At 41.9% G+C, this 27293-nt stretch overlaps 1 protein-coding gene across 1 annotated transcript in view; it reads right to left on the bottom strand.

The window, feature by feature from the left end:
• Ush2a (usherin) overlaps positions 1–27293 on the bottom strand; it is a 680823-nt gene that overhangs the window by 152900 nt on the left and 500630 nt on the right. The window contains exons 47-49 of the mRNA XM_085835345.1: positions 23698–23896; positions 21415–21583; positions 9816–10037 (exon numbers count right to left, since the gene is read on the bottom strand). Coding sequence (XP_085691471.1) covers positions 9816–10037; positions 21415–21583; positions 23698–23896 — 590 coding nt within the window. The remainder of the gene's footprint in view (positions 1–9815; positions 10038–21414; positions 21584–23697; positions 23897–27293) is intronic.

Here is a 27293-nt window from a genome sequence, read left to right as displayed (position 1 = left end):
ACAACACATACACACACACACAGATGCACACATGCACAAACACACACACTAAACATACCATACACACACACTACACATATCACACCATACACATGCACACATACACCACATACCACTTACCAGCCTCCTACCTCCCACCACACACCTACACATACAACATACACACATCACACAGAGATGCACACATGCACAAAAACACTACATGCACACACACACACACACACACACACACACACACACACACACACACTACACACCTCAAACACACACCTCAAAGAAAGTAGTCAAACGTGTTTGTGGTTCCTGAAAAGCAACAGCATGGCAGCCAACCACTATTTTCCTGTCTCACTCTCAGCTCTGTCAGATGGCATGGTTGTCAGGCTGGGGAAAGAGGCCTTACAGGGAGAATCACTGACTCTTGTACCTAAAGGGAGACAAACATACACCTGAAGGACCAACAGACTTCTCTCCTCCTGACCAAATGCCTACCACTTATTGCCATGGAAGAAACCTAGGAGACATTCAGACATAAAGGTGCCAGTTAAATAAACAGCACTCTGTGGTTAGATTGTGCAGGAAATGCGGGTGCGTAGATGGCATGTCACCATGCTGTCTTATTAGAATCTGCATCTGGTTGTGCCGCAACCTGATGAATGATTCATTTTAATTAGAGTTCTGTTTGTTTATTATTAGTCCCGAGTGATATCGCAAAGAACTTCAGATTCCAAGTGTTCTGGGTCCTGAATCGTTTAATCTGGTCCTGTACAAACACCCCTATTAGGAACAACATTCTTGATAACAGACCAAAGATTTTTGAAGTCTTTTTTTTTTTTTTTTTTTTAATCATCCAGTAGACCTCAGTGTGGTGGGTCCCTTAAAGGAAGATGCTGTGCAGTCAGGGCTCTGAAGGACCGTCAATCACACGGCTGTTTATACTTTAAAAGATTTAAATATTTAAAAATTGCTTATATGACTAATAATAGATACTGGTCATTATAGAGTTTTGATGTATCATGCTGACCTAAATGTGGCATGACAACTCTTCAAAGTAATTGAAAGTAAACTATGATATTAATAATTTTTATTAACCTTCCCGGGTCATGTTCTTGATAATAAAATATGCACAGCAGGGTTCTCATTGTGGACTGAGTCTTAATTATGTGGGTAAAGACAGGTTTATTCATACAAAATGCCTACTTATAGATGTGTGTTCTCGACACAGGGAAATGAAAGTGGACTCCACGGGCTTGGGTTCTGTGTTATTCACACACGGACATCACTTCTCTCACACAGGGACATCACTTCTCTCACACACGGACATCACTTCTCTCACACAGGGACATCACTTCTCTCACACACGGACATCACTTCTCTCACACACGGACATCACTTCTCTCACACACGGACATCACTTCTCTCACACAGGGACATCACTTCTCTCACACACGGACATCACTTCTCTCACACACGGACATCACTTCTCTCACACACGGACATCACTTCTCTCACACACGGACATCACTTCTCTCACACACGGACATCACTTCTCTCACACACGGACATCACTTCTCTGATGCCTTTGGATCAGACATTTAAACACAACCTTGGATCCTTGACTGTCATTTTTTTTCCCTCTAGTAATTTTCTTAAAACTATTCGTGTTTCCATTTTAAGGAGCAATCAAAATCTGAAAACTGGCCTTTTAGGGAGGAGAATAATTCTCCCCCTCTCCTCTCAAATTACTGCATGGCTTCACCGTGCTTTAAGTATGAAATCAAAATGCAGACATTGACCTAATTTGAAACTCCCAATCAGCCATCTGATCGCTCTGAGGGACTTTTGACAGGTCAACGAAAATTTTGATAATGAACTGTTTTTATATGAAGGGAAGAAGAGAAAGAGAGAGAAGGATGCTTTCTTTGTCAAAGGGCTTCATCTTGGCTTTTCTGAATTTTCAGGCAAGATTTCACTCACATAACAAGAAGTGACTCCCTTTCTAGTTTCCTTGGTAAACCATTACTTCTTTAATTATTATCAACCTTGTTCCAGTGTGATAAATTGCTAATTACTTAATACTCTAATCAGCGTTCATTCTTTGCACAGATAAACCATGACAGTGCCATTAATTTAAATAGTAATTTCACTTAATGGCCAGAACGGCACACCAGATTTTTATGCAGCATTTTCTGAAGACTGCATCCATCACTGTGATATTCTGACATAAAGATGTCTGACGTGCACTAACTCACTTAGGGAGAGCAGATGTTGCAGAGCGGGGCCTGGTAGTAATACCCATGGTGCATCACTTCAGCATGAATGAGCTGCAAATACAGAGACAGGCCAGCTTCTGAAAGGCATGGCAACAACCTTTGACCCTTGCCTAATTTATCACACACAGCACTTGACTTTTGAACTGTGACACACAGAAGTCACAATCTTAAATATGCCCAAAGAAAAACAAAATAGGCCATGCATTATTGATGGCTTGGTCTGTTCTTCCAAAGGCTCCCATCACATTTGTATGAACGTGGAGAGTGTCTTTGAACAAGACATAGAAATTATCAATACGTTCAAGAGTAGATGTTTATATTTCAGGATTGCATAGTCTTTCACAATGTGTAGACAGTCGATGGGTGGCTTCTATTCTATTGTAGACAATGGAGAAAGAACTAGAAGAAGCTTGGAATCAAATTACCAAGTGTGGCACCAGCATTTGCTTAATGCTCAAAACTAGTAAAGAAATATTTATCAACATACCTGATGCTTTAATAAATAATTTAATTCTATAAAATGTGCTATACATTTCCCAAAGACAACTAAGAAAGAGACACCATTCTTCCAAGAAAATAACAGTAAAGTATGAAAACCAGTCCTGGGTCGGAAACTTCATGTTAAACTCTGGCTTCAGTTTACATTTGACGTGTTTTAGCACAAGGGGTTCTGCATTTCAGGTACATAAGAGAGAAGAAACAGATTGCAATTAGTGTCTTCAGAGCAAACGTAGAAAATTGGGGAGAGTACTAAAAAATAAAAAAAGATTAAAAAATAATTTTAAAAGGGCATTCTTGCCTGTGATAACCAGTAGATGGCGCTATGGTCACCACCACAAAACTGAGCTAACAGCTAAGCCTGCTCCCCAAACCACTGCCATACATTTTAGTGCATATATATATATATATATATATATATATATATATATACACACATACACATACATATACATATATATACATACATACATACATACATACATACACATATATAAAATATTACATTATATTTTTAAAAAGACTTTCATGGTCCTATGGAGACTTTTTTGGGAGCAATCTCTTCCAGGTAGCTCTTCTACCTTCTACCCTGGACTTCTGTACCACCCCTCTCCTTTTGTGCAAAACTTATACATTCCATCTTAAAAGAAAATATTCATTTTTTTCTGGTGGACCCCATTAATTTTTCTCAAGGCAGAGTCTAGAGCATGTAAACCCAGAATTCTGCTATGAAATAATTTCAGAAGCATTTGCTATCAAAGACTGCATGGAGCTGATTTATAATACAAATGAGGGAACATAATCTAAAGTCAGGGAATGATCTTGTTCATGGCTAACGGAAAATCTCTGTTCTCTCTGAATGATGGAGAAGGTTTTAATTTTGTCTTTTAATGTTAAGGGATACATCAAGTCTAAGCTAAGATTAACAGCATACATGATAAAACCATATACGCAAAACACTAAGGGAAAATGTGTAATAAAGAGATTTAAAATATATTCGGGGAAAATGGTTAGGAATACATATCCGAGGGAATGACTTTCATCCCAAGATACCTGTATACTGCTTCCACACTGCTCATCCGCCCAGAGAGAGCACTAAAAACCATAAACGCTACCCCAGCACTTCCGTTCCTACAGCATCTGTTAATTCACTCCATTTATAAAATACATATTGACAAAGACAACTGAACTGGGACCAGGGAGATTTGATTTGGTGTAAGAAAGTCAATTCAATGTGATTTTGTTAAAGGGCTCCTGCAGGCAAATAAAAGAGTTTAAGTCATAAAGTACATAAAGGGATGTTTTACGAGCCAGGCCGGTGTCGTGGCAGGCTCACAATGCCAGGCGGTGAGAGAGGCCAGGTTGTGGAACTGTGTTGTAGGATCCAAGCCTTTTCCGACAGGTGTGGTGAGTGGCTGGGGTGGACAGAAACAGATCTGTGAGCAGCCGTAACCATGGGGCAAGACCAGGAAGAGAGAGAGCAGAGGAGCAGAGAGGGCTGAGCACCTGTCTGTTTTCAGTGTGTCCGAAGGGAAGGTCACAGTAATAAAAAGATTTTTCTCCTTCATCTTACAAGTCCTGAGCCTTTGCCTTCTCCACCGTGGCTACCAGGGTTAGGTGTCCAGAAAGCACCCCAGAACTATGCCAGTCTTGCCTTGCTTGGGAGGAGTTGAGAAACATTACAATTTGGGAAAGGCTTTTTCACTGTTTGCTGATAAGAGGACTCAGTGGTCAAGAGAGGACTCGGCGGTTAGGGTACTAGCTGCTCTTACAGAGGACTCAAGTTCAGATCTCAGCACCTTTGCCAGGTGGTTCACAACTACCTGTGACTACAGCTCTATGGGACCTGATGCCCTCTTATGGCCTCCAGAGGCACCTGCAAGCATATGTATACACCCCTCGCACGCATGCATAGAATTAAAAATAATACAAATGATTTCGTTTGAAAAAGAAACATCTGACTGGTTATCTGTCATTGTCACAGGGAAGGAAAAAGAGGGTGATTCTGAAACTTGGCCCATGGGTAGACTTCAAGGGTGTAAAGAAGGCAGGCGATTTGCACGAGTGCATGTGTGGATGTGTACTTGTGCACACACATGTATGTGTGAGTGGGTTTTGAGAGTTCATAACTTGTAAAGAATTCTCTAGAAGGTTGAGAATCTGCCCTGGAGGGCAGTGACCTTGACCCTGTTTTCCTTTCTAGCACTTTGGCCCTGTCTTCTCTTTCTGTCCTTGATTTTTTTTTCTCTGCCACCCAAATGCAACTAGCCTTTTAAAGTCAGAATTAAGACAATCACATTCACTCTTCTGGGATTACTCACTAAATCCTAGGCTGGCTCAAACCTGTCTCCCTCTGTTTCCTTGTGTAGATGATACACTACTCAGAAGCCAAAGTGTGGGCTCTTACATGGGTATCAATTCCCCACCAGGTCAAGCTGTCTCACTAGAGACCTGACTCAGTGTTCAGGATTCTGACAAAATGGTGCAACCCAGACATAGCTTTCTTCATCTGCTTAATGCAATGATCTCTCAGCTTAAAAAATGTGTGTGCATTAGACTGTCGGAGAAAGGGGGTGGGAGCAGGGGCTGGCGAGGAGAATGGCCGAAGTCCATTGCATGCATGGATGAGAAAGTCATAATGAAACTCATTAGCTTCCACAATTAAGACACACTCGCAAAAATGGAAAAGAAGAGTCCAAGAAGGGGAGTATCTCACAGCCTCATGGATGCTGCTGCTCCCATCTCACAGCCTCACGGATGCTGCTCCTCCCGGATGATCGAGAAACTCGGGAGGGAATGCAATTCTAATCATTTTTACACCCAAAAGAATGATTTCTTGAATATAGACTCAATACACTCTTGTTTGTTCAATGGAAGGGTATGGCAGTTGACTAATGAAAGAAAAAAAATATGAAAAAACCAAAGCCTACCTGCCTAATTAATGACATACATTTGTAAACCCAGCACTTGGAAGGCTGAGGCAGGAGGATCAGGAATCCAAGGTCATCCTGGGCTACAGGATAAAATTCTGTCTCGAAGGAAACAGACCAAATCAAACCAAAACAACCTTTGTGCATGTTAAAGCATGTTAAAGCAGAAGATGTGTTCTATCCTAGAATCAAATCCATTAAAAATAACAATAAACTCATATAAAGATGCGTTTCTGTGGCATAAATATATTTTCCAATACCCAAAACCAAATTTGTGAGAATAACATTCTCTTACACTTTTTATTTTTTGTAGGCCAGCTTAAGGCCTAGTGTCACAGACAGAAGTTAAATTCTCCCCTCAGCTTCTCTGTTGCCATAACGCATGCCACATGGGACCTGGAAAATGCTGCTAGACACCCAAGATGAGGTGAGAGTGGAGTGGATTAGATGACCCAGTGGGTAAAGGTGCTTGTGTCCAAACCTGATGACCTGACCTCGTTGCCTGGGGTCTTTATGGCATAGGAAAAGAACTGACTCACGCAGACTGCTCTGATGTCCATACTTTGAGCCACAGCATACATCCCCATGGTCCTCACACACAGATAAACAAACATATACACATAACAAAACCTTAATGTGTACATTGACTAAGTATTATTATGAAAACAGTTTCATTCTCACAGATGACCTACAGGGCTTTGGTTAGTCCCATAAAGAGCTGCCAAGGCTGGAGCACACATGCATGCTGCAATTTAGGGAGAGCCAGGGTATAAAAATTCATAGACTACTAAATGAGGTTCAATGAAGGAACGATTTAAAGGAAAAAATATTAGGTAAATGTGGAGAAAATGAAAAAAAAAACCGGCAGGAGAAGAGATGCCTTAGCAACTAAAGTATTTGCTTTGTAAGTACAAGACCAGAGTTTGACCCTCAGAAGCCATGTCAAAAACTGGGCATGTGGCACATGCTTGTAGGATGTAACTGAAACAGGAGCTACATTGTTATACATTGTTATGAAGTTTGTTTCCTAAGCCTAATGTATCCTGCAAACTGTGTCTCACAGTCTCTGCAGAACTTGTAACCCCATGATGTATACCCATCCCTTTGTCTTGCTAGACTCCTGAACACCTGTGATGACGCCCCTTCCACAGGATGTATTCTTGCTGGTATCCCCCCCCCCCCCACAGGCAGCCTTGAACCTAGAGTTTCCTACTTTTCTGTCCTGGTGCTAACAGCTGATCATCTCAACAGCTCTTTTCTATCAGCCCTAATCTTTCTGCATAAAAAAGCCAGTGAGGGGCTACACTCTGACACCCCAACTTAGGGGAGGCAGTCATCTGGCCAGTCCCCTGTGCATTTATAAACACAGCTTGTCATAATCAAAGAGTCAAAGAAATGTTCCCCCCATCTACAGGACTAACAGTAGTCCTGGCACTGAAGGACTTAGCCTGTATATAAAGTTCCAGGCCAGTAAGTAATCCTGTTCAGAAAAGAAGGTGGATGGACTACATCTAAGGAATGGTTTCCACAATTATCTTCTGGCCTCAGCATATATGTATTTGTGCATATCTACCCCTACGCATGGGAACATGCATACACATGTAAAACATGAAAATAAGTATTTAATTAAAATATTTCTGACATCAACTGGAGAATTGAAATGAATTTCAGACCATTCCCAAAGTAGTAATACTGCAATGGAACGCTGTACTGGGACTTGAATCAATGTATCTGAAATATAATAACCCAATAATGTTAAGACTTGCTGATTTGCAGATGGGCTGGTGACACTGGTGATAACGAGTCAAGTAGAGAGAATTATAGTTTACACCACTGGCTCTCAACCTTTCTGATACTATGTCCCTTTAATACAGTCCCTCGTGTTGTGATGACCACCAATCTTAAAATTATTTTTATTGCTACTTCATAACTGTAATTTTGCTGCTGTTATGAATTGTAATGTCAATATATGATATGTAGAATATCTGATATGTGACCCCTGTAAAAGAGTTGTTTGACCCCCAAAGAGGTCGTGACCCACAAACTTGAGAACTGGTGGCTTAGACAGACACTGCCCACTGAGTACAGTTAATACAGTCAGCTCCACAGATCAGGAGAGTCACCACAGAGCACTTTCAGAGATCTGAAATACTCTGATCCAAAGGAGATCCTGGGTAGAGATGTCCCCAAATCTGACAGTTATCCTACCTGTGTATGAAGCATAATAATGAGCCAGGGTACTTAAGACCTCATTTCAAAACTTCAACCAATTTAAAAAGAAATCGTGATATTGTGATCACCATGTGAGAGGGAAAAACAACTGCAATAAAAATATGCTGAAGTGCCAGGGTCGGCTGGACAGGCAATGAATGGTATATGCAAATCATATGCAAATCACAGTGAAGGACGCCAGGAATTATGGGACACAGATATTTAAAAAACTGTGCTGGATACTGGAGAGATGATTCTGTGGGTAAGAGTGCTTGCTGAACAACCATGAGGAACTGTGTTCAAATCTCCAGCGCTCAGGTAAAAGTCTAGCATGGCTGAGCATACACCTGTTACCCCAACACCATGGAGACTCTACTGGAGGCTGGCTGGGGCTGGTTGCCAGCACAGTTCCTGGTTCAGTGAGAGACCCAGTTTCACGGTCATAAGGCAGAGGGTGACAAAGCGAGACAACAGATGTCCTCATCAGACCTCTGCATGAGCACACATGGGTACATACAGCACACACACACGTTCACACACATGCATACAAACACATAGACACATATACACAGACACACAAGATACACATATACACTCACATACATGCTAACATACATGTACACACTCATGCACACGTGCATATACACACACAGATACACTTACATGCTCTCACACACACATGTTCATACACATGCATGCAAACACATAGGCACATAAACACAGATACACAGATGCACACACAGGTACATTTACACACATGCACATATTCATGTATACATGAACATACACACATATACATAAGCAGGCACATACACATGCACAATACACACATGCATACAAAAATAGATTATGTAAGTGAAGTTTCCTGGACTTCTCTTATATTTATAATTATTTTCTTATTACAAATAAATATTCATTTTGAATTTTGTTCCTTTCCTCCACCCCCTCCAACTGCAAGCTCAGCCCACCCCAGGCTCTATTCTGGATCACCTGTGTGGTCTCTGGTGCGTCTCTATTGCCCACATTTCAATTTCCACATTAATTTTAATATTGTTATTCTTTTGTGGTGCCAAGAATCAAACTCCAGGCCTCACAGATACTAGTAAGTGATTTACCACTGAGTTATAGGCCTGTGCACCTTTCCTAAGCTATAAAATATGAATAGAAAAATATCTATTTGTGGAGTAGTTACAAAGATTAACTTTGGTAGCAACGTACACAAGAATAGACACTACTGTTGACAATAAGGCTTTATCTCGTGGTAATGCTTGCTACTAATATTGTTATTAGTAAATTAATTTAATGTTAGAATATATATTCTTAATAATATTAGATATATGAGAACAAAAAGTAAAAGATTAATATCTCAATGCCACTTTAATTATTTTGTCTACTATTAGTACTTATTAGGAAATATTCTTCGGATACAGAAAAAATACATTTATGGAGGAGTTTGTTTTTGATTTAGTATTATCTTGGTGGGGTAACATTCATAAAGAAAGTTTTTTTTTTTTTAAAGAATGCATTTTTCAAACATTTATGTGTCTGAGGCTTCAATCTCCATGGAGACCAGAGGAGGGCGTCTGGTCTCCTGATGCTAGAGTTACAGGTGGCTGTGAGCCCCACAACCCAGGTAATAAGAAGCGAATTTGGGGTCTTTGCAAGAGCACCAAGTGCTCTCGCCCACTGAGCCACATCCTCAGCTCCAAAAAAAGAAACCTGCTGTGTCTTTATGAAGTAGTCTAGGTACACTTACAATAAAGATTTTAACTGTTACATAGTATATTCCTACATGCTTCATTAGATTTAATTCATATGGGTTTTAATTATTTCATTTCTAGGGCAAATCCCTCCTTCTCCCTAGCCATCACCTCTCACATTCTGTAGGACAGACAAGGGGCCTTACCTGGGAGGTAACTGTATACCGCGCCCTCTTCTCCTCCACCACAGCACTGGAAATCTTGGCTCACCATCTCTCCCCCACAGCACTGCTGTCTGTAGCCGTCCTGGAGCCTCCCGGCACAGCACACCTGGCTCCCAGAGGTGGCATAAGGCATTGTGCCGCAGCAGGCATCACCAAAGCCCACGGACACCCGGTTGTGCCTCTCATCTGGACAGCATATCTCTCCTGTTGGATTAGGATGATAACTGTTATCTTGTGAATTCAATTATGCTTCAGACTCCCAACCAAGTGTTAGTGCCATCTCTTCTGCAGGGCAGAAGACAGGAAGAGTGCTCTATTGGGGTTGTAAAATTGTAACACAGCCCCCAAACTTTTACAATGAAGATGGAGTGGTAGGTGTGGCTGCTTTCATCCACACATATGGGCCCTTTTCTTCCTGCCCCTTTTCTAATGTCTGACCAACATGACTTTGTGCTGGGACATATTCCTAGCTGTCTTTGGCTATGCAGCACATAAGCCACAGGTTAGCTCTGGCTGCCAGGAAAGATTGGCTTCTGCTTCCCTGTCATATTTACATACATATGATTCTAAATATCTATGCAAAATCCAAGAACCACAGAGGAGAAAGAAAGTGTGGAATTTGTTTTCCTGAGATGGAATTGTCTTATAAAAATTTTCCAGTTCTATCCATTTTCCTTCAAACAACATCATTTTGACCTTCGTTTTTAATGGCAGAAAAAAATTTCCATTGTGTATGAGCTACGTTTTGTCCCTCGTTCTTCTGTTGCTGGAAGCCCAGGTTGGTCTCACGGCTCAGCTCCTGGGAATAGCACTGCAGTAAGCACCAAGGGGCATTCGCCTCTGTGAGGTGGTGTCTTGAAGTCCTCTGGGTAAATACCCCAAATGGTATAGCTGGGTCACATGGAAGACCTATTTTCAGAATTTGGAGGAATCTCCATATTGACTTCCGTTGTGACTTTTGTCTTATGTTTCCAGAGGTGCAGGATGGCTCCCCTTTGCCTACATCCTCACCAGCCTTTGTTGTTATTTGTTTTCTGACAGGAGTCATACAATCTCACAGTCATTTTAATTAGCATTTCTAGGGTGCCTTGTGAGGTTGAAGCTTCCCTTTGCAGATTTATTGAAAGCTGCAGAATTTTATTTCTTTGTGACTCCTCTGCTCATTTCATTATCTCCTTCATTAAGCTGTTTGTTACCGAGTTCTTTGTTTATTCCAGATGTTAATCCTCTGTCAGAGCTATAGCTGGAGATGGACTCTCCGGCATTGCTGCATGTTTTTACTCAACTCTTTCCTTGGATGTGCAGAAACCTGTTCCTTTCTTGAAATCTCATTTGCCAGTTGTCACTCTTTCCTGAGTGACGAGATGGCTCTTCAGGAGTCCTTGCTGAGGCCAGTGTCTTGAAATTTTTTCCCCACTGGGAAAATGGTTTCTTAATAAGGATATATTTACTTAACTAAACAAAATGTTTAAAATGGGAAGATAATTAAGTGAGTGGAAGTAAAAGATTGTATTTAGCTAAGCACATTCATAATTTGCAGAGTTATGAGAGATAATAAATTTCCCTAGAGTTCTTACACACACAGTGTCAGCAAGTGAGATTCTGAGAATGAAGTTAATATTTTAAAAAATTTAGATGCAAGAATAAATTATTCCTTGGCTTGGTGTCTCAAGAACAAAAATTTAAAAATTCCAGATAGCAAGTCTTTTAGTTTGGGTTTTATGGCTGTGAAGAGACACCATGAAGACAGCAATTTTTCCTTATAAAAGAAAAATTTAATTGGGACTGCTTTATCATTCAGAGATTTAATCCATTATCATCATGGCAGGAACATGGTAGCATTCAGGCAGACATGGTGCTGGAGAGATAGCAGAGAGTTCTACATCTGAGTCTAAGGGCAGCAAGTAAAGAACTGTGTGTCACTAGGCCTGATTTGAGCTACTGCGACTTCAAAGTCCACCCCTTTGTAATTCACTTCTTCCAACCAAGGCACACCCACTCCAACAAGGCCACACCTCCTAATAGTGCCACTCCCTAGGGATCTAGCATTCAAACACCTGAGTCTATAGGGGCCATTCCTTTTCAAACCACATCAAGTTTGTCACTGCTGGCTTTATGATGTTTTGGGGTAGTTTATTTTTCTGGATGGAGGGGCCTTAAAGAGAGAACTTATAAAACTGCTTATTGTGAAGATATTTCAGAAGTGGCTGATGATATTTGGTGGATCTAGAGCATACACTTCAACCTTCTTTACTCCCCATGGCATGTACTTTCCTTTTTGCTCCTTGAATCTTGACTTCCTCCTCCTCCTCTCCCTCCTGTTCTTCCTCCTCCTCTTCCCCCTGCCCCTCCCCCTCTCCCTCCCCTTCTTCCTCCTCCTCCTCCCCCTCCCCTCCTCCTCCCCCTGCCCCTCCCCCTCCCCCTCTCCCTCCCCTTCCTTCTCCTCCTCCTCTTCCTCCTCCTTGACTAGTCTCTTCTCTTTATGGTGAAGGAACCATCAACAGCTTCTCCCCGCTTCCCGTGTTACCCCTTGTTAGGCTGTTTCTTTCCCTGGACTGTATTTCTTGAATACATTTGCAAGGTGGATGAGCACAGTGGCCAGGCTAAGTAGTTGGATGATTTTAAAACATAGTCCAGAGGTTGTATAATATAAGCAATAAGTCACTAAGCTTTAATAAGGGAAGGGCCAAGTTCAATGAGGATTGAGGGAGCTCAAGGTCTTGGATGTCCTTGTTCTCTGTTAATTAGCTCATTTTCCCAGGAGACCTACAGTGTAGGTACAGGGGAAGCAAGATGAATTGGTAGGAAAACCACGGGGCAGAGTGCCCATGGTCAGAGACACAAGGGGTAGCAAATAAAGTCAAGGATGCCTAGCAGTGACCCCCCAGGTCTTTCGTGTCCATACTCAGTCCTTACAAGTCTATGCTACTTAGATGACAGCTACAAAGTGACAGAAATATAACCTTTCCCAGACTGAATGGGGAAATACTGAAAATCTGAAAAGACTTTGTAATTCATAGCAAGGGTGTATAATTTACAGAGAAACTCCCCACAATGAAAGCTCTGGTCAAATGGCTTCCTTGGTGAATTCTATTTATCCTTTAAAAAAACAACACCAATGTAATCTTCCAGAAAAACTAAAGAATGGGAGTAAGTCCTAACTTATCTATAAGTGCTACAATACCCTGATAATAAAACCAGACAAAGACACTTAGAATAAGATAGGACTGTAGATGCCAATCCCTTAGGAATGAATACTGATTTTGAAGAAAAAGAAAAAAGCCTAGAAAATAAAACTCTCCTAGAACTAAATTTAAAATCACATTACAAGAACAGCACCTCATAACCAAGGATTTATTCTGACCAATGAGTCAACAAGGCGACACGACTCGGCTCAGGGGATGAGCGTGCTCCCTGCAGGGCAAGCCTGAAGGCCTGAGTTCAACATCAAGATCCCAGAGTGGGAGGTGAGCCTCTTCCTACAGATTGTCCTCTGACTTCTACAAAAGCATATGGAATATACACACAGACACACACACGCACACACACACACACATACGTGCATAAAAAGATTAAGCCCAGTTTAAAATTATGTGTATGTTTTTGTGGGGTATTTGCATGCAGTTTCAGGTAGTTGTAGGTTACTGACGTGGGTGCAGGAAACAGAACTCAGGCCCTCTGTAAGAGTCATGTGCACTGTTAACCACTGAGCCATCTCTCCAGACCCATCAACAAACTTTTGTTTTAAAAGTTAGCAGCTGGGGCTGGAGAGATGGCTCAGCGGTTAAGAGCGCCAACTGCTCTTCTGAAGGTCGTGAGTTCAAATCCCAGTAACTACATGATGGCTCACAACCATCTGTAATGAGATCTGATGCCCTCTTCTGGGGTGTCTGAAGACAGCTACAGTGTACTTACATAAAATAAATAAATAAATGTATTTAAAAAAAAAAGTTAGCAGCTGGGCGGTGGTGGCCCACGCCTTTAATCCCAGCACTTGGGAGGCAGAGGCAGGCAGATTTCTGAGTTCCAGGCTAGCCTGGTCTACAGAGTGAGTTCCAGGACAGCCAGCGCTACACAGAGAAACCCTATCTTGAAAAACCTAAACAAACAAACAAACAGATGTTAACAGATCCTTCACAGGACCAAAGGCCTTTCCTCCCATTGGTAACCAACTAGGCCATCCTCTGTTACGTATGCAGCTAGAGCCATGAGTCCCACCATGTGTACTCTTGGAGGGGGGGGGGGGCGGTTAGAGGGAGGGAGTTTTTGGAGGCCAAACCAGGAAAGGAGATAACATTTGAAATGTAAATAAGGAAAAAATCTAATAAAAAAGAAAGAAAAAGAGAAAGAAAGAAGGAAAGAAAGAAAGAAAGAAAGAGAGAGAGAGAAAGGAAGAAAATTTAAATCACCACAAATGTAAAGAACCATTAAGGAAAAAAAAAGTTAGCAGATCAAAATTAATAAATGTAGCACAACATTATCCTAACAGCAGAATAAGGGGAAGGTGGGGACTTGTCCTCAGCCGATGTTGAAAAGGACAGAAGAAAGCTTTTCCTTTCTCACTGTCCTCAACAAGGAAGGACTGCATGGAAACGGCCTCAGCATATGGGGTGAGTATGAAGAACCCCCTACTAACAGCCCTCTCTCAGTGGACAGACTGGGAGGCCCTCTAAGATCAGAGGAGGCAAAGATGCCAGACTGCTTCCACTCTGCAGCTCTGGATAGAGTCAGAGCGACCACACAGACACAGAGGAAACAGACGAAGTACAACGGAGAGGGAAAAGCATGTATGGTCTCGGGCAACATGACCTTAAAGGGAGGGAAAAAACCCACATTTATTAAAGAAAACTAAACACCAGAACAATGAATCCATCAATGTCTCAATATATAAAACGTACCCAAATAATCCACTAGGCCTCTAGGCCGAAAGAACAAACAGTCTGAAAGGACAGTATTTAGCACAGCATCAAAAATATAAAATACGTCAGAATGAACTCAACCAAGGATGCCTGCAGACTGAGAGCTACCGGATGCTGCTGCAGGAAATTAAAGAGGAAAGAGGAAGGTCAGAGAATCCTGTAGCCATGGATTGTAAACCACCGTTAAGACGTCGGTGCTAGCCCAGGTGACCTTCAGAGCCAACAGAGTCTGTCAAAAAATCCTGATGCTGCTTTCAGAAATGGGACGGCCATTCTAAAACTCACATGGATGTCAAGGAATCCCAAGTCGCTAAAATGAGTTTGCTAAGAACAAAGTCAGAAGTCTTCCACTTTCTGATGTCAAGCTCTCCTTCCAAGCTATTGCAGGAAAACAGTGTGGTATTGGTAGGAAGGCTGGTTTATACCTGAAATGAAAGACAGGATAGCAACAGATTCACCTGTGTAGTCAAGCAACCTTTATCAACGGTGTTCAGACGGCTCAATGGCGGAAGGCAACGTTTCTGCTGGAACAATGAGTGTTGAGAGAAGGAAACGCTCACGTGGAAAACAATAAAGTCGAATTCTTACTTTGTCATATGCCACAAAAAATGAGCTCCAAAAATGTATTGAAGATCACAAAGCAAAACTAAAATTCAAAATCTTAGTAAAAAATACCCCTGGATGACTTTGTGATGCTGGACTGGGCAATGGTTTTTCTATGATTTGCTTTAGATACAAGGTGAAACTTACAGCAATGAAGCTAGATGACTTTGTATCTGCCAAAATTTCAAACCTTTGGGCATCAAAGAAGACAACAGAGTCACAAGGAAGACACTGGAAAGAGTGTTTTGTTTTATTTTGCTATGTAACAAAATGCCAGAGACTAAGTAATACTATGCTTAAGACTTATTTAGTTCCTATTTCTGGAGCTTGAGAACATGGCACAAACATGTTCTTGGCTCTGGTGAGGGTCTAGTTATAACCAGCTTCACAGAAGTGTGTATGAGTGAAGGGAGTGGCAGGCACATGGCCAGACAGGCTGGAGAACTTCAGGACCAGTGCCCTTCCAGCAAAGCTCAGGAATGGGACAAAGCCCCTTCTACACAGCATCCTGAATGACCCCCATCTCTTCCCAGAAGGCCCCTCCTCTGAAAGCAACAGCACACCGAGGGCCAAACCTCACATGTGAATATTCAGAGACAATAACACAGCAAGCACAAGTATGAAAAAATTTTTGAAGAACTCATACATAAAAAAAGTACACAAATACAAAAGCCACAGATAGCCTATGAACCCCATGGAAAGATGCTTAATGCTATGAATCACTTTTGCAGTTTAGGTGGAAAGAATCCAAACAGCCTTTGGTGAATAAATTCCTAACAAAATCTGGTGAATGGAATCCAGATTTAGAAAAGAATGAAATCCTGATGCAAGGCACAATGTGAGTGAGCCTTGAAAATGTTGCTAAGTGAAAGAAGCTAACAAGAGAAAGACAAATACAGTGTGTTCAGTTATGGTGTGCTTGATTGTATGAGGACCTTAGAGCCAGTAAGGCAAAGTGAACAGGGGTGTTTGCTATGGTGTTAGCAGCAACCAATGCTGGTGGAATGAGTTTGACAACAGCGATATTACTGTAATAGTAATACATTTTTATATCTACTTATTGTCTTTCTGTAGTCTATTTACCCATCCATATTGTACCTCACATCTGTCTGCCTTCCTATCTGTCATCTATCTATCTATCTATCTATCTATCTATCTATCTATCTATCTATCTATCTATCTATCTATCATTTATCTGCCATTTATTTACCCCCCTCCTTGCTTCCTCTGGTTAGAAGAACTTTCTCTCTAGTCTGAGATATAATTACCGTTTGTCTTAAACCTTTCTTTAGCCAGAGAATACGGTGCCCCTTAGTGGCAAACCTAAAGCGTCGCATGGTTCTGGGGTACTACCTAGCACAGCAGTGAGCTCAGAAGACAGAGGCTGCTTACATCTGTGTAGGGGAAAGACAACCTTTTGTGTGACGCCTCTCCTAGATTGCGTTAATTATTTTAGTCATAGTTCCCCGAATTCATTTACTGCCTGTAGAAAAGGTTTGGGAAAATGAAAAAAAAATAAGAAGGGATGTGTATTATATCAATGAGAAATAAAACTCTCTTTCCCCTCAAAAAAAAAAAAGGGCTATTAGACACAAGATACAAGGATCAGCCACCTTCTCATTAACCTCTAAAAATGAGTCTTTCAGGCCAGGCTTGAAGATGCTTCCTCTCTAAATGGTACCGCGCAGCCTAAAAGTTAATTGTTATTCTTATCAAAGAATGACCCACATTAACACTTCTCTGGGGTCATTAGCATATTTATAAAAAAAGTGGGGCGAAGGAGTGAGTATTCTCCTCTGCTGCTCTTTGTAATGTGTAGCCATGGAGCAAAATCTTGAGAGGAACGAAGGAGTGATGTTATTAACCAATATTTCAACTCCTCTGTAAATATCAAAATGCCTGCCTGCATCTCAGCCTCGAGATTGGAGACTGCCGATTGGATTTTAATTACAGCAGGATACAAGGCAGTTTGGGGTCACTACATCTCCTTCTTGATGTAAATGGCCTTAAACTAGTTAACAAAGACCATGGGCTGAGGACCCAGGTCAGAAAGACATCCCTTCATTTAGATAGATACAGATTAGCAACGGAAGCAGCGCCCGGTTCTCCCCGAGGATGGTTTCTTTACATGTTTTCTTATCTTGACAAGAAGGGATAATGTAACCCTGTGGGAAAACAAGTGCATGTGTGATATATGTGCATAGGTACACATATAGTTTTGACAGGTAGGTGTATACACACATATCTGTATGGTGTAGAAACTTAAAACTCTTGCTTTAAAAATCAGTTGTTAAGGGATGATGAAAGAGGTTAGTCAGTAAAGTCTGAGAACCTACCAAGCATCCACACAAATAACAATAGGAACAGAGCAACAACAACAACAACAACAACAAAACAAACCAATCAACTTGTGGTCTGTGCCTGTAGTTGCAGAGCTAATGAAACAGAGTCAGGAGGGTCCCTGGAGCTTGGTGGCCCACTAGTCTAGTTGAATGGTTAGCTCCAGGTTCAGTGAGAGATACTGTCTCAAAGAAGGTGAAGGCTAGGGGTGCTGACTGTGGAAAAGCATTTGCCACCTAAGCTTGGCCAATGTGCATTTGCCCTCCAAAGTCAGCATACAAAGCAGGATCTGTTGGCACTCATCCCTCATCCCAGTGCGCCTAAGGAAAGAAAGATGGGAAGAGGAGAGAAGAGAGACTTGGCCAGAAGCTGATGGGCCACCTATCCTGGAGTATGCTATGGGGTGACAGATAAGGGAGAGACCCTGCATCAATCTGCAGAGAGCTAAGCATGGACACTCAAAAGTTGTCCCCTGGCTTCCACGTGCCATTTCTTTGTAACATTTCTTTGTTCTTTTTCTCTCCACCCACCTCTTACATCCATGAACACACATACACATTAAGTTAAAACCCATGTTTTTAAGTGGAGTGTGATTGAGGCAGACCCTGACTTCTACCTTTAATCTCTACAGTACACACGTGTGCATGCACACAGAGACATGTCCACGTATCACATGTAGACATACATGCTCATAGTCAGTTATTAGGAGGCTTCTCTAATATCAGTGAAGTTCCCATTTATTTAATTTTTTGGAACAAACATCAAATTTTATTTTGAAGCAAAATATAAGTAGGTTGTTTCCTTAGCCCTGCACTGTTGGGCTTGAAGAGGCACAGACAGGCAGAGCTTTTCTGTCAGATGCTGCGCTAAAGGGCCAAATGGGAGCAAGTATGTATCATTAATTTTGTGGGCCAGAATTATTTTCAGGGCTTAAATAGTTTGTTGCAAATGATAATATCAAAAAAATTCAAAGTGACTTTGAAAGAAAACTGTAGTCTATATTCAGATAAGCTATTTGTATTCTGTTTAGTGGTGTGTGAGACTCAGGGTCCTCCCAGCCTCTGCTGGATGGAGGAAGCTGAGAGCAGACACCAGGAAGCATCCGTCTCATTTCTCTAAGTTTTAAAGCAGTTATTTGGAGGAAGAAAGGAGAAGAATCATAGCTGAGAGCCCCCAGCTGTGGACATTCAGAGACAATAGAGCATTGGACGAGCTTTATTTGATCTGTTGCTAACAACTGTGAAACAGAATTTAATAAACAAGGCAACAATCTTCCACAAAATCCTTACACTTCCGACAACAAAGGTCCTTCTAAGAAACATTGTTGTGATTTATTCAATTATGAATGTATTCTTGCTGGAGAATCAGAGACAATAACTTTGCTATATAGATTTTTTTTGTTCTCTGACTCAGAGGGGGAGGCAAAGATGGTCAGAGTGAATATTCACCATCGTGAATTAACTTGGAGTATTTATCTTAATACCTTCCATGTTTGAGCCTCTCTTCTAAGTTTGCTTTCTTATCATCAAGAAAACATCACCGTCCTGGGACTGGGAGGACAGTTCAGTGGTTAAGGAAGCTTGCTGCTTTTCTGGAGGACCAAGGTTTGGCTCCCAGCACCCATCTCAGATAACTCTCGGCCACCTGTAACTCCAGTTCTCTGAGATTAGACTCATGACAACATAAACTAAAACATATAGACAAACAAACAAACAAACAAATAAATCTTTAAAAGGAGAAAGACATCAGTGGTAAACTTAGGTGACAGGAATCATATCTATATCTACAGTGGCTTTTCCAGTGTCAGTAATGGTGTATTGGTCTAGAATAAGCCTTTAAAAGTACCCACAATGTTAATGAAGTAGACAGAAAACACAATGGCAACAAGAGGGAGGCAGATCCGGGGCCCTTGTCCATAACCAAGTAGCCACTAAAATTCACGTCCCTCCCTTCCCTGTCATCCACACATAGAATATACTCTCTCCCTCCCCTTGTACTCATATCAAACCTGCTAGATGCAAAGTGGCAGCCCCATGATGTCACCTAAGCAAGCTGCTTGCTGACCCACGTGGGACAGGGAAAAGGCAGGAGGCAGAATACTGTCCCGGGGTAGGACTGCTCAGTGGGTAACAATGTTTGCCATGCAAAAGTGAAGAACTTCAAAAGCAGGGAATGGCTGCCATTCTGTAAACCTTCAGCTTTCCAGTCACCAGCCAGACCCTGTCTCAGTGGAACAAGGCAGAGAGTGATAGGCCAGAATATTGGACAACCTCTTCTGGACTCTGCACATGCTTGCATGCATACAACACACACACACACACACACACACACATGCACACATGTGTGAGTGCACACACATGCACACGCACATGCACATGCACATACACATGCATGCAACCACATACGTGCAAATAAGTAAATAAATTCTACTACATGACTAATGGAAAGCTACCCAAGCCCAGGCCACTCTAGCAACCAGGCTTGTTTTTTGATTTGTTGCAAAGGCAGTATAAATGTTTCAATCAGTACTGTTTGCTTCTCTGCAATCTCCTTCCTCTTCCACAGGATGCTTGTGCCTGTGATGGTCACCCTCTGCCTCCTGTTTCATTCCTATTGTCGCTGGGTATTATTATCATTGGGGTGGAAGCTCCCTCCGACTAGCATCAGGAGAGGGATTTTGACAGAACACAGCAGCAAAACCATCCCGAACCTTCAGGTCATACACGAATCATGGCGTACTGTGGATTTCTTCTAAACTCAGTTCATGACTGTAAACTGCAGCTAAGTTGGGGGAAAACCTTTAAATCCAAGGCCTATGTGACATCTTTCGCATTATAAACGGTGGCCACCACCGTCCTCATTCCCTGTGTTCTTTACTAGGTACCGTTTCACGTCATTTAAATGTGGGAAACACTGTCCAGCCTACTGAGCTGACAGTCTGAGCCACTGGGGTTTGGAACGCTCACATAAATGGAACCTAAGTCATCCACTTAGGAACGAGGTGTGTGGTTCTCAGAAGAGGAATGGAGGGCGTGGAGGGAAGTCCCACAGCTGGGGCAGTGGATTAGCTGCTCCTTGCTGTGGCAAAGTAGGTAGTGAAATGACTTGAGTTAGGCAGGGTGACAGTGGCCCACACTTGAGGACACACTCGCTTATAGTGGGGAAGGCCTGGTTCTCAAGCCTGAGGTCACATTGGCTCTGTAGCTATGAAGCAGAGAGGGAAGAAACCCAGCTGGCTTCCTTCTGTTTTCTCTTTTATTCTGTTTAGGACTACAGCATTTGGGATGGTGCTGCCCACGTCCAGCCTGAGAGTTTTCCCTTCTTATTAAAGCTCCTTGGAAAGACACTCCCTGTCAAAGGCGTGTCTCCTAAGTGATTTCAAACCCAGCCAAGCTGACATTAAAGAGGAACCGTCATGGACAGTTCATGACTCATAGATTTGACGATGAAAACCATGAAGTATGGGAATGAGTCGAGCCACACAAGATAAGATCTTCATAGACATTCCTGTCTTCAGGAGATATTGGGAGGTCTGATAAGTCACTCTCTTAGCTCCTTCTGCCACAGCTGGAAAGACAACATTTAAAGCACACCCATTGCTTTGCCTCTGCGTGAGGTTCAGATTTTGATGAAAAAGTTCTTGAAAGCGTTTGCTGGCATGGGACACAGGCTTAGTTTCAGCTTCTGAGCTGTTGAACAATGTGGCAGACAATGCTCACCTGGAAGGATTCTAGCGTAATGCCCAGAGCAGCACTGGTGGTCTGGCTGTGCCTCCCGCATCCGCCCTCCACAGCAAACCCCAGTGGCATTCGGAGAGAGTGCGATGTATTTCTCCTCACAGCAGCTGTATCCAGGCTGAGGATCATACAGAAGGCCGTCACAACATACCTGAATGTGTGCAATAGGTTTTAGAGAAATATTTTTAAACACAAGCAACTTTACATTTAAGAATAAATATATCTGCTCAATTAAGAATACAGTATCTCGTGGACTAGAATAATGTTCTCCAAAGGCCTGGAAAGGTGACCATATAACCTACAGCTGTAAATCCCACAAATTCCATAAATGTCAGTTGATACAATGCAGCCTTCCTTCTCTTCAACTAAGCTTCAGTCTGTGTTATAACATCATGTAAATCGCCTTTAGAATGCCAAAGCTTCCAGGATACAGTATAAAACACTGCTTCCAGTACTTCAAATTGTAAAGGAAGCCTTTACAATTTTACACACACACACACACACACAAATTGCTTAACTTGAAACACTGCACCAAGAAGCAGACTGCTTCCCACTCATCCTTTTATTAAATAAACTGAATCTTCCTTATAATGTATATGATCACTTATTTATGGATCTACTCTTCCAATAAGGCAATCTCTTTCTCCTCTCCTTGTATATGTATACACATATGTATATATATATATATATATATATATATATGCATATATATATACACACACATATACATATACACCTATGCAAGCATATATTGCAGACTACTACAATACAAAAATAAATTTATATGGAAATTAATGTTGAAAAGTCCTTTTAACTCTGTGTTTTTGCCCGGAGCTAGCTGCAGAGAAATTATATGCTTGAACAATCAAATAAGTATTTGTATCTTTATGCTCTATATAAACCAGATCAAACCCTGAATATCGGCTGGAAAACAGCCTCAGAACTTGTACTTGGCCAGTGTTCCTTCAGTTAGACAGACACTTCTGTGGCACACAAAAATCGATACTGTTTATCAAGCACTTTCCATTTTCCTCTTGGTGATGTTTCCATGTTGGAAGCAAGCTCAGAGCGGTGACAGAGAACACAGCATCAGAGTCTTCCACAGGCCCACTTGCTTAGTGGCTCATTTACAAAGGTTCCTAAGAGCAAAGGAATCACCCTAACCCAGCCACCCAGGCTGGGCTCCTAATCAAACAGTAACACAATTGCCTTGTTGGACTCAGCAGTGAGAATGTAGGGTCAGTCCCACTTGAAGCATAGGTTGGACGACTCTTCCTTCCAATGTCATATTTTGCATAAAGAGCCCATGAAGCTACCCACCCCTCCGAAGAGCTCCACGAGGAGGAGTTTTAAAAATCTTATTCTGAGCCTTTCATCCAAACCAATATCAACCCCCCGCATAAAAACACTAGACAAAATACATTTGCTTTTCTAAAAGTTATGCATTTTAACCAGCAGATATTTCATAGAAAAAGTCCCTACCATGATCTTTCCATGTACATATGCACACTCGTGTCTATATCACACACATGTGCACACTTAGTTTAACACATAACAGTTTTAGAGATACAACATTTGTAAGGTTTCCAGGCAGCTGGCTTTCTGTGTGTCTTACATAGTAACTACTGCTGAGCGAGGGGCAGCCACAATAATTTGTATTTTGATCCATATTGCTTCAGAAACTCACTTTATTAATTATGGAGTTCCTTTCTAGTGAATCTTATGGATTTAGGAGCAGCCTTCGTCATCGAGCGCGCAATGCTGCTGATAAATAGGACATTATTTCATTAGATGAGACCTTACCTTCAAACAAAGTAGTTTTCTGTGTTGTTTGTCAATAAAAGCCATTTACAAAACCCTCTGTCTGGCTGTATTATTGATCTGATTCCTAAACAGCAACTAATATGAACATTAATCTATAAATGACCATAATTCTAAAATATTTCTGACAAACCAGGAACAGTCCGGTTCATGGCAACTCCTCAGAGCTGCATGAGCAGACAGATACTTGGAGCAGAATGGACTTAAAATAATGGAAATTTCAAGTCCCTCAGGCTAATAAAATTCAGGGGGCCCTTATCATCCTAATAAGCCCACATTTCCTGAAAGCATGATGAAAAATGGCCAGGTTGAATTCTCTTGAGGCCAAAAGGGTGTTGGTAGGAATCCTTCCTTCTCTATGGGGTCTTCACATCTTTAACATGAGGAGCATATATCACGATAGAGTGTGGTGATGGCTTTCCCTGGTGTTGTGAAGAGATCTACCTTAGTTCCTGGAGAGTAGCACGTGTGCCCACAGACTTTTCCAGGGTATTGGCACTTGACTGCTCTGCAAAGCTTATCACTAGGTTTGTCTGTTAACTTCTGGGTTTCAGAGCAGGGGCGCCATGTTTTCCTCAAAACGTCATACCCAAGGATGATACCATTTGGATTTGCTGGTGTTGTCCAATCTATTTGAAGGGATCTGCAACAGATAAAAATATACATATACATGTGAATGCATATTTGCCTCTGTTTGTGCCTGATCTGTTCATATTGCATGTGTGAAGCACTACTCCAGGCTAGATTCAAGACTATTAAAAAGACAATATTTAAGCCTGGTGTGGTGGCGCACGCCTTTAATCCCAGCACTTGGAAGGCAGAGGCAGGCGGATTTCTGAGTTCGAGGCCAGTCTGGTCTACAGAGTGAGTTCTAGGACAGTCAGGGCTATACAGAGAAATCCTGTCTCGAAAGACCAAAAAAAAAAAAAAAAAAAAAGACAATATTTAACACAAATTACTATCAACCTTGTTTATGCAGTCCTCCAGGTTGATCAAAGGTTCTTATTTCATGAGCAATTCTCTGACTGAAGCATGGATGGGAGGAATGGGTACTAATACACAATACTTGCTGATGCATATGCATATATATGTATATATATATGTATACACACACACATATACATGACTGCCATTGAGTATGTTTTAAGACTTAATCCAAACTCTTTAGTTTCTGGAGAGTACTACATGGCAGAGGTCCAGTGTTCTCTCACTTGAAGTTTCAGAGGCAAGAAGAAATATCCCTGTGAGAAATGGGAAGAACCCATAGCACGTCAGGTTTATTGAAGAAAAGCACAAGGAAGAGAAGCCTTGCTCAGCACAGCAAAAGCTGGACTATGGCAGACATAGTCCTCTGCCTAGACCCTCTCCTTTCCAAAACCAAAGTCAGATGACATGGCATTTGCTGGTTGAAGGTGCACATCCGCAGACAACCATGAAGCCTGTATGCAATGTTAGCGTTCCTCACATGTCTGTCACCTTCTCCATTGTCCTCTGTAGGATGTCTTCAGTAATGTTGACTATGGTGGTGTAGGAGAGCCCCTGAGAATCATGAAGAGCCCTGCAAAATCCGGGTTCTCTGAGACAGTGTCATCACCTGTCTCTGTCTGGGTCATACAGTGTAAATCTCTATGGTTGGCTCTTACATTTGCTGCCATGATCAATTCCCAAACTGAGAAACGCTTCAATATCACGAACTTCCTCCAAATGGTCTCTGGCATTTCTTTGCATTTGAATCACTGCTAGATAGATTTGTTTCTTCCGTAACTCTAGCTCATAAGTGGTTTCTGGTTAGGAGTCTAGGAATTGGAGGTTCCCATAACACATGCCCTTATCAAGAACATTTGATTTCTTAAAAGAACTGAGTGATCATTTCATTTTAGACCCCAGCAGACTTTGTGGGGCTGGGGTACAGTGACCGTGGAACAATTTCCTGCCTTTTCAATACATTACTGTTCCATTTGCTGTGGTGAATGAGATCAGAAAAGTAAATCTGAGTGCCCCAGTGACTCACGTCTGTCATTGCAGCACTCAGGAAGCTGAGGCAGGGGGATAGCCATCAGTTCAGGTCAGTCTGGGTTTTCTCAAAATGCAAAACAGAAAAAGATCAATGCCCGGATTCACATGGAGATTGCCTCAATTCTGCACACATGAGGTCCACATGGTGTTTCCCATAAGCAGAGAGCAGCTGCAAGTTTGAAACGATGCTCCAGAGAGTTGACAGGTTTCTGAGACACAGCATGACCTTGTCTATGCAATGTACAGTGATTATTATTGTCTTTGTCTTAATTGTTTTTGAGAACTGAGTGGAATTCTGACACAAACGGCAACTCCCATTGTGTTACTGCAGAGTCTCTGGCTGGATGTCGAACCAGTCACAAACAGGTGTAGTGTGCTTTGCATGCAGAGAATGCTCTTGAAGCACATGTGTCAAGGCAAGACGAGCACACGCAAGCCTGGGCTATGTCTCAAGGCATTGCTTTTGATTTGACTGTGTTTGTGTGTGCGGTTTGTGCATCATGGAGGACGTGTGGATGTCAGAGGACAACTTTTGGCCATCTGTCATGTGGGAGTCATTGGCATCAAACTTAGATCATCAGGCTTGGCAGCAGGTACCTCACCCACTGAGCCACTTCACTGGCCCAACATCACGTCTTAGCCATCAAAGTTTCCCAATAACTTAAACTGAGCACTAATTTTCAGTCATCAGGCACTCATTAATTTTTAAACCGCCTTTGGTTTAGGCTCTGATCAGCACCCTCAGCGACAGTACTTCTAGAAACTCAGTTAGATGCAAACATATTTCTGAAAAGGCAGCAGTCAAGAGAAACCTTGTCATTGTATTAGACCGAAGAAGTTAGTTTTCCATTCTCTAGGGAGTGTACACACAGTACATCCTGCAGTGACCCTGCAGAGGGTAAACTGTGTCACTATGCAAGGTTCTTTCAAAGGCCAATCCAGCCACTGCTATTTTTCCAGGGATCCAACTTTCAAGTCATCTCTATTGTGTAGACCCCACGGCTACGTCCACGGTGTCAGCGAATTACAGAAATGACCGTGCTCCATGAGTGTGGCTGGGAGTCAGGTACCCGTGCGTATGGGCACATGTGTGTGTAGAGGACAAAGGCCAACCTCAGGTGTCATTCCTCAGGAGTGTCTCACTTTCAATTCAAGACACGGTATGTCACTGGACCTGAGGCTCACTGACTAGGCTTGGCTGACTGGTAAATAAGCCCTATGGCCACCATGCCTCTTTGTGAGGGTGCTGGCGATCCAACTTATGTTCTCATGATTATACAACAAGTACTCAACCAGCTGAGCTGTCTCCTAGCCACCAAAGACTACATTTAAGTGACAGCCTGACAGGGCAGGGATTGAAATTCACATTAATAGTCTTTGATAGAAGCCACTAGGGGTATGCACACGAAAGAACACATTGGGGCCAAGCATTCCAACTAGACATTTCTTTTTAATTCTGTCATTTGGTAATAAAGTTATTGTTCTATTTCTGCTATATTGCATAATAATATGTTTACCCCTGTAACAATCTGTCACTTTTGCTAAACATGGGAGCTAGGAAGCAGTGCTAACACAGTTTCTTATCAACTACCTTTACCCGGGTAGATGCTGAAACACCGTATGTCAGGTAGAAAGACTTAGGCTTTACAGTGACACTTTATTACTGTATTCTAATATTTGATCATCATTTGTGAAAATAGCATATTGGAGCCGCAAGGGGAAAAACTCATATGTTTCAATACCTCTGACTAAACTCCTAGAGATTAAAAAGCTTTGGATTTCTGAGCCACCTAAGACAGGCCTCAACTAAATGTATTTTTGCTACTCATTCATGTAGCACCCACTCTCCTCAACAATATTCTAGACTGTGCTACCAGAAATGGTGAGAATGCTTTAGATATAAAACTTTCAGTATGTATTTTGATGAAATGTTAACTTTTATTTTGAGTCAAGTCGTTGAGTATTTAACTGCTCTGTTGGTATGTTTATTAAGAACTTCACCAAGCAAGAAAAGAAAGGGCAGA

The sequence above is a fragment of the Mus caroli genome, unplaced genomic scaffold (assembly GCF_978045245.1).
Source record: "Mus caroli unplaced genomic scaffold, Mus_caroli_1 scaffold_1, whole genome shotgun sequence".
Lineage (NCBI taxonomy): Eukaryota > Metazoa > Chordata > Mammalia > Rodentia > Muridae > Mus > Mus caroli.
The sequence above is the reverse complement of the archived record's forward strand: the minus strand, read 5'-3'. Positions and strand labels throughout refer to the sequence as shown.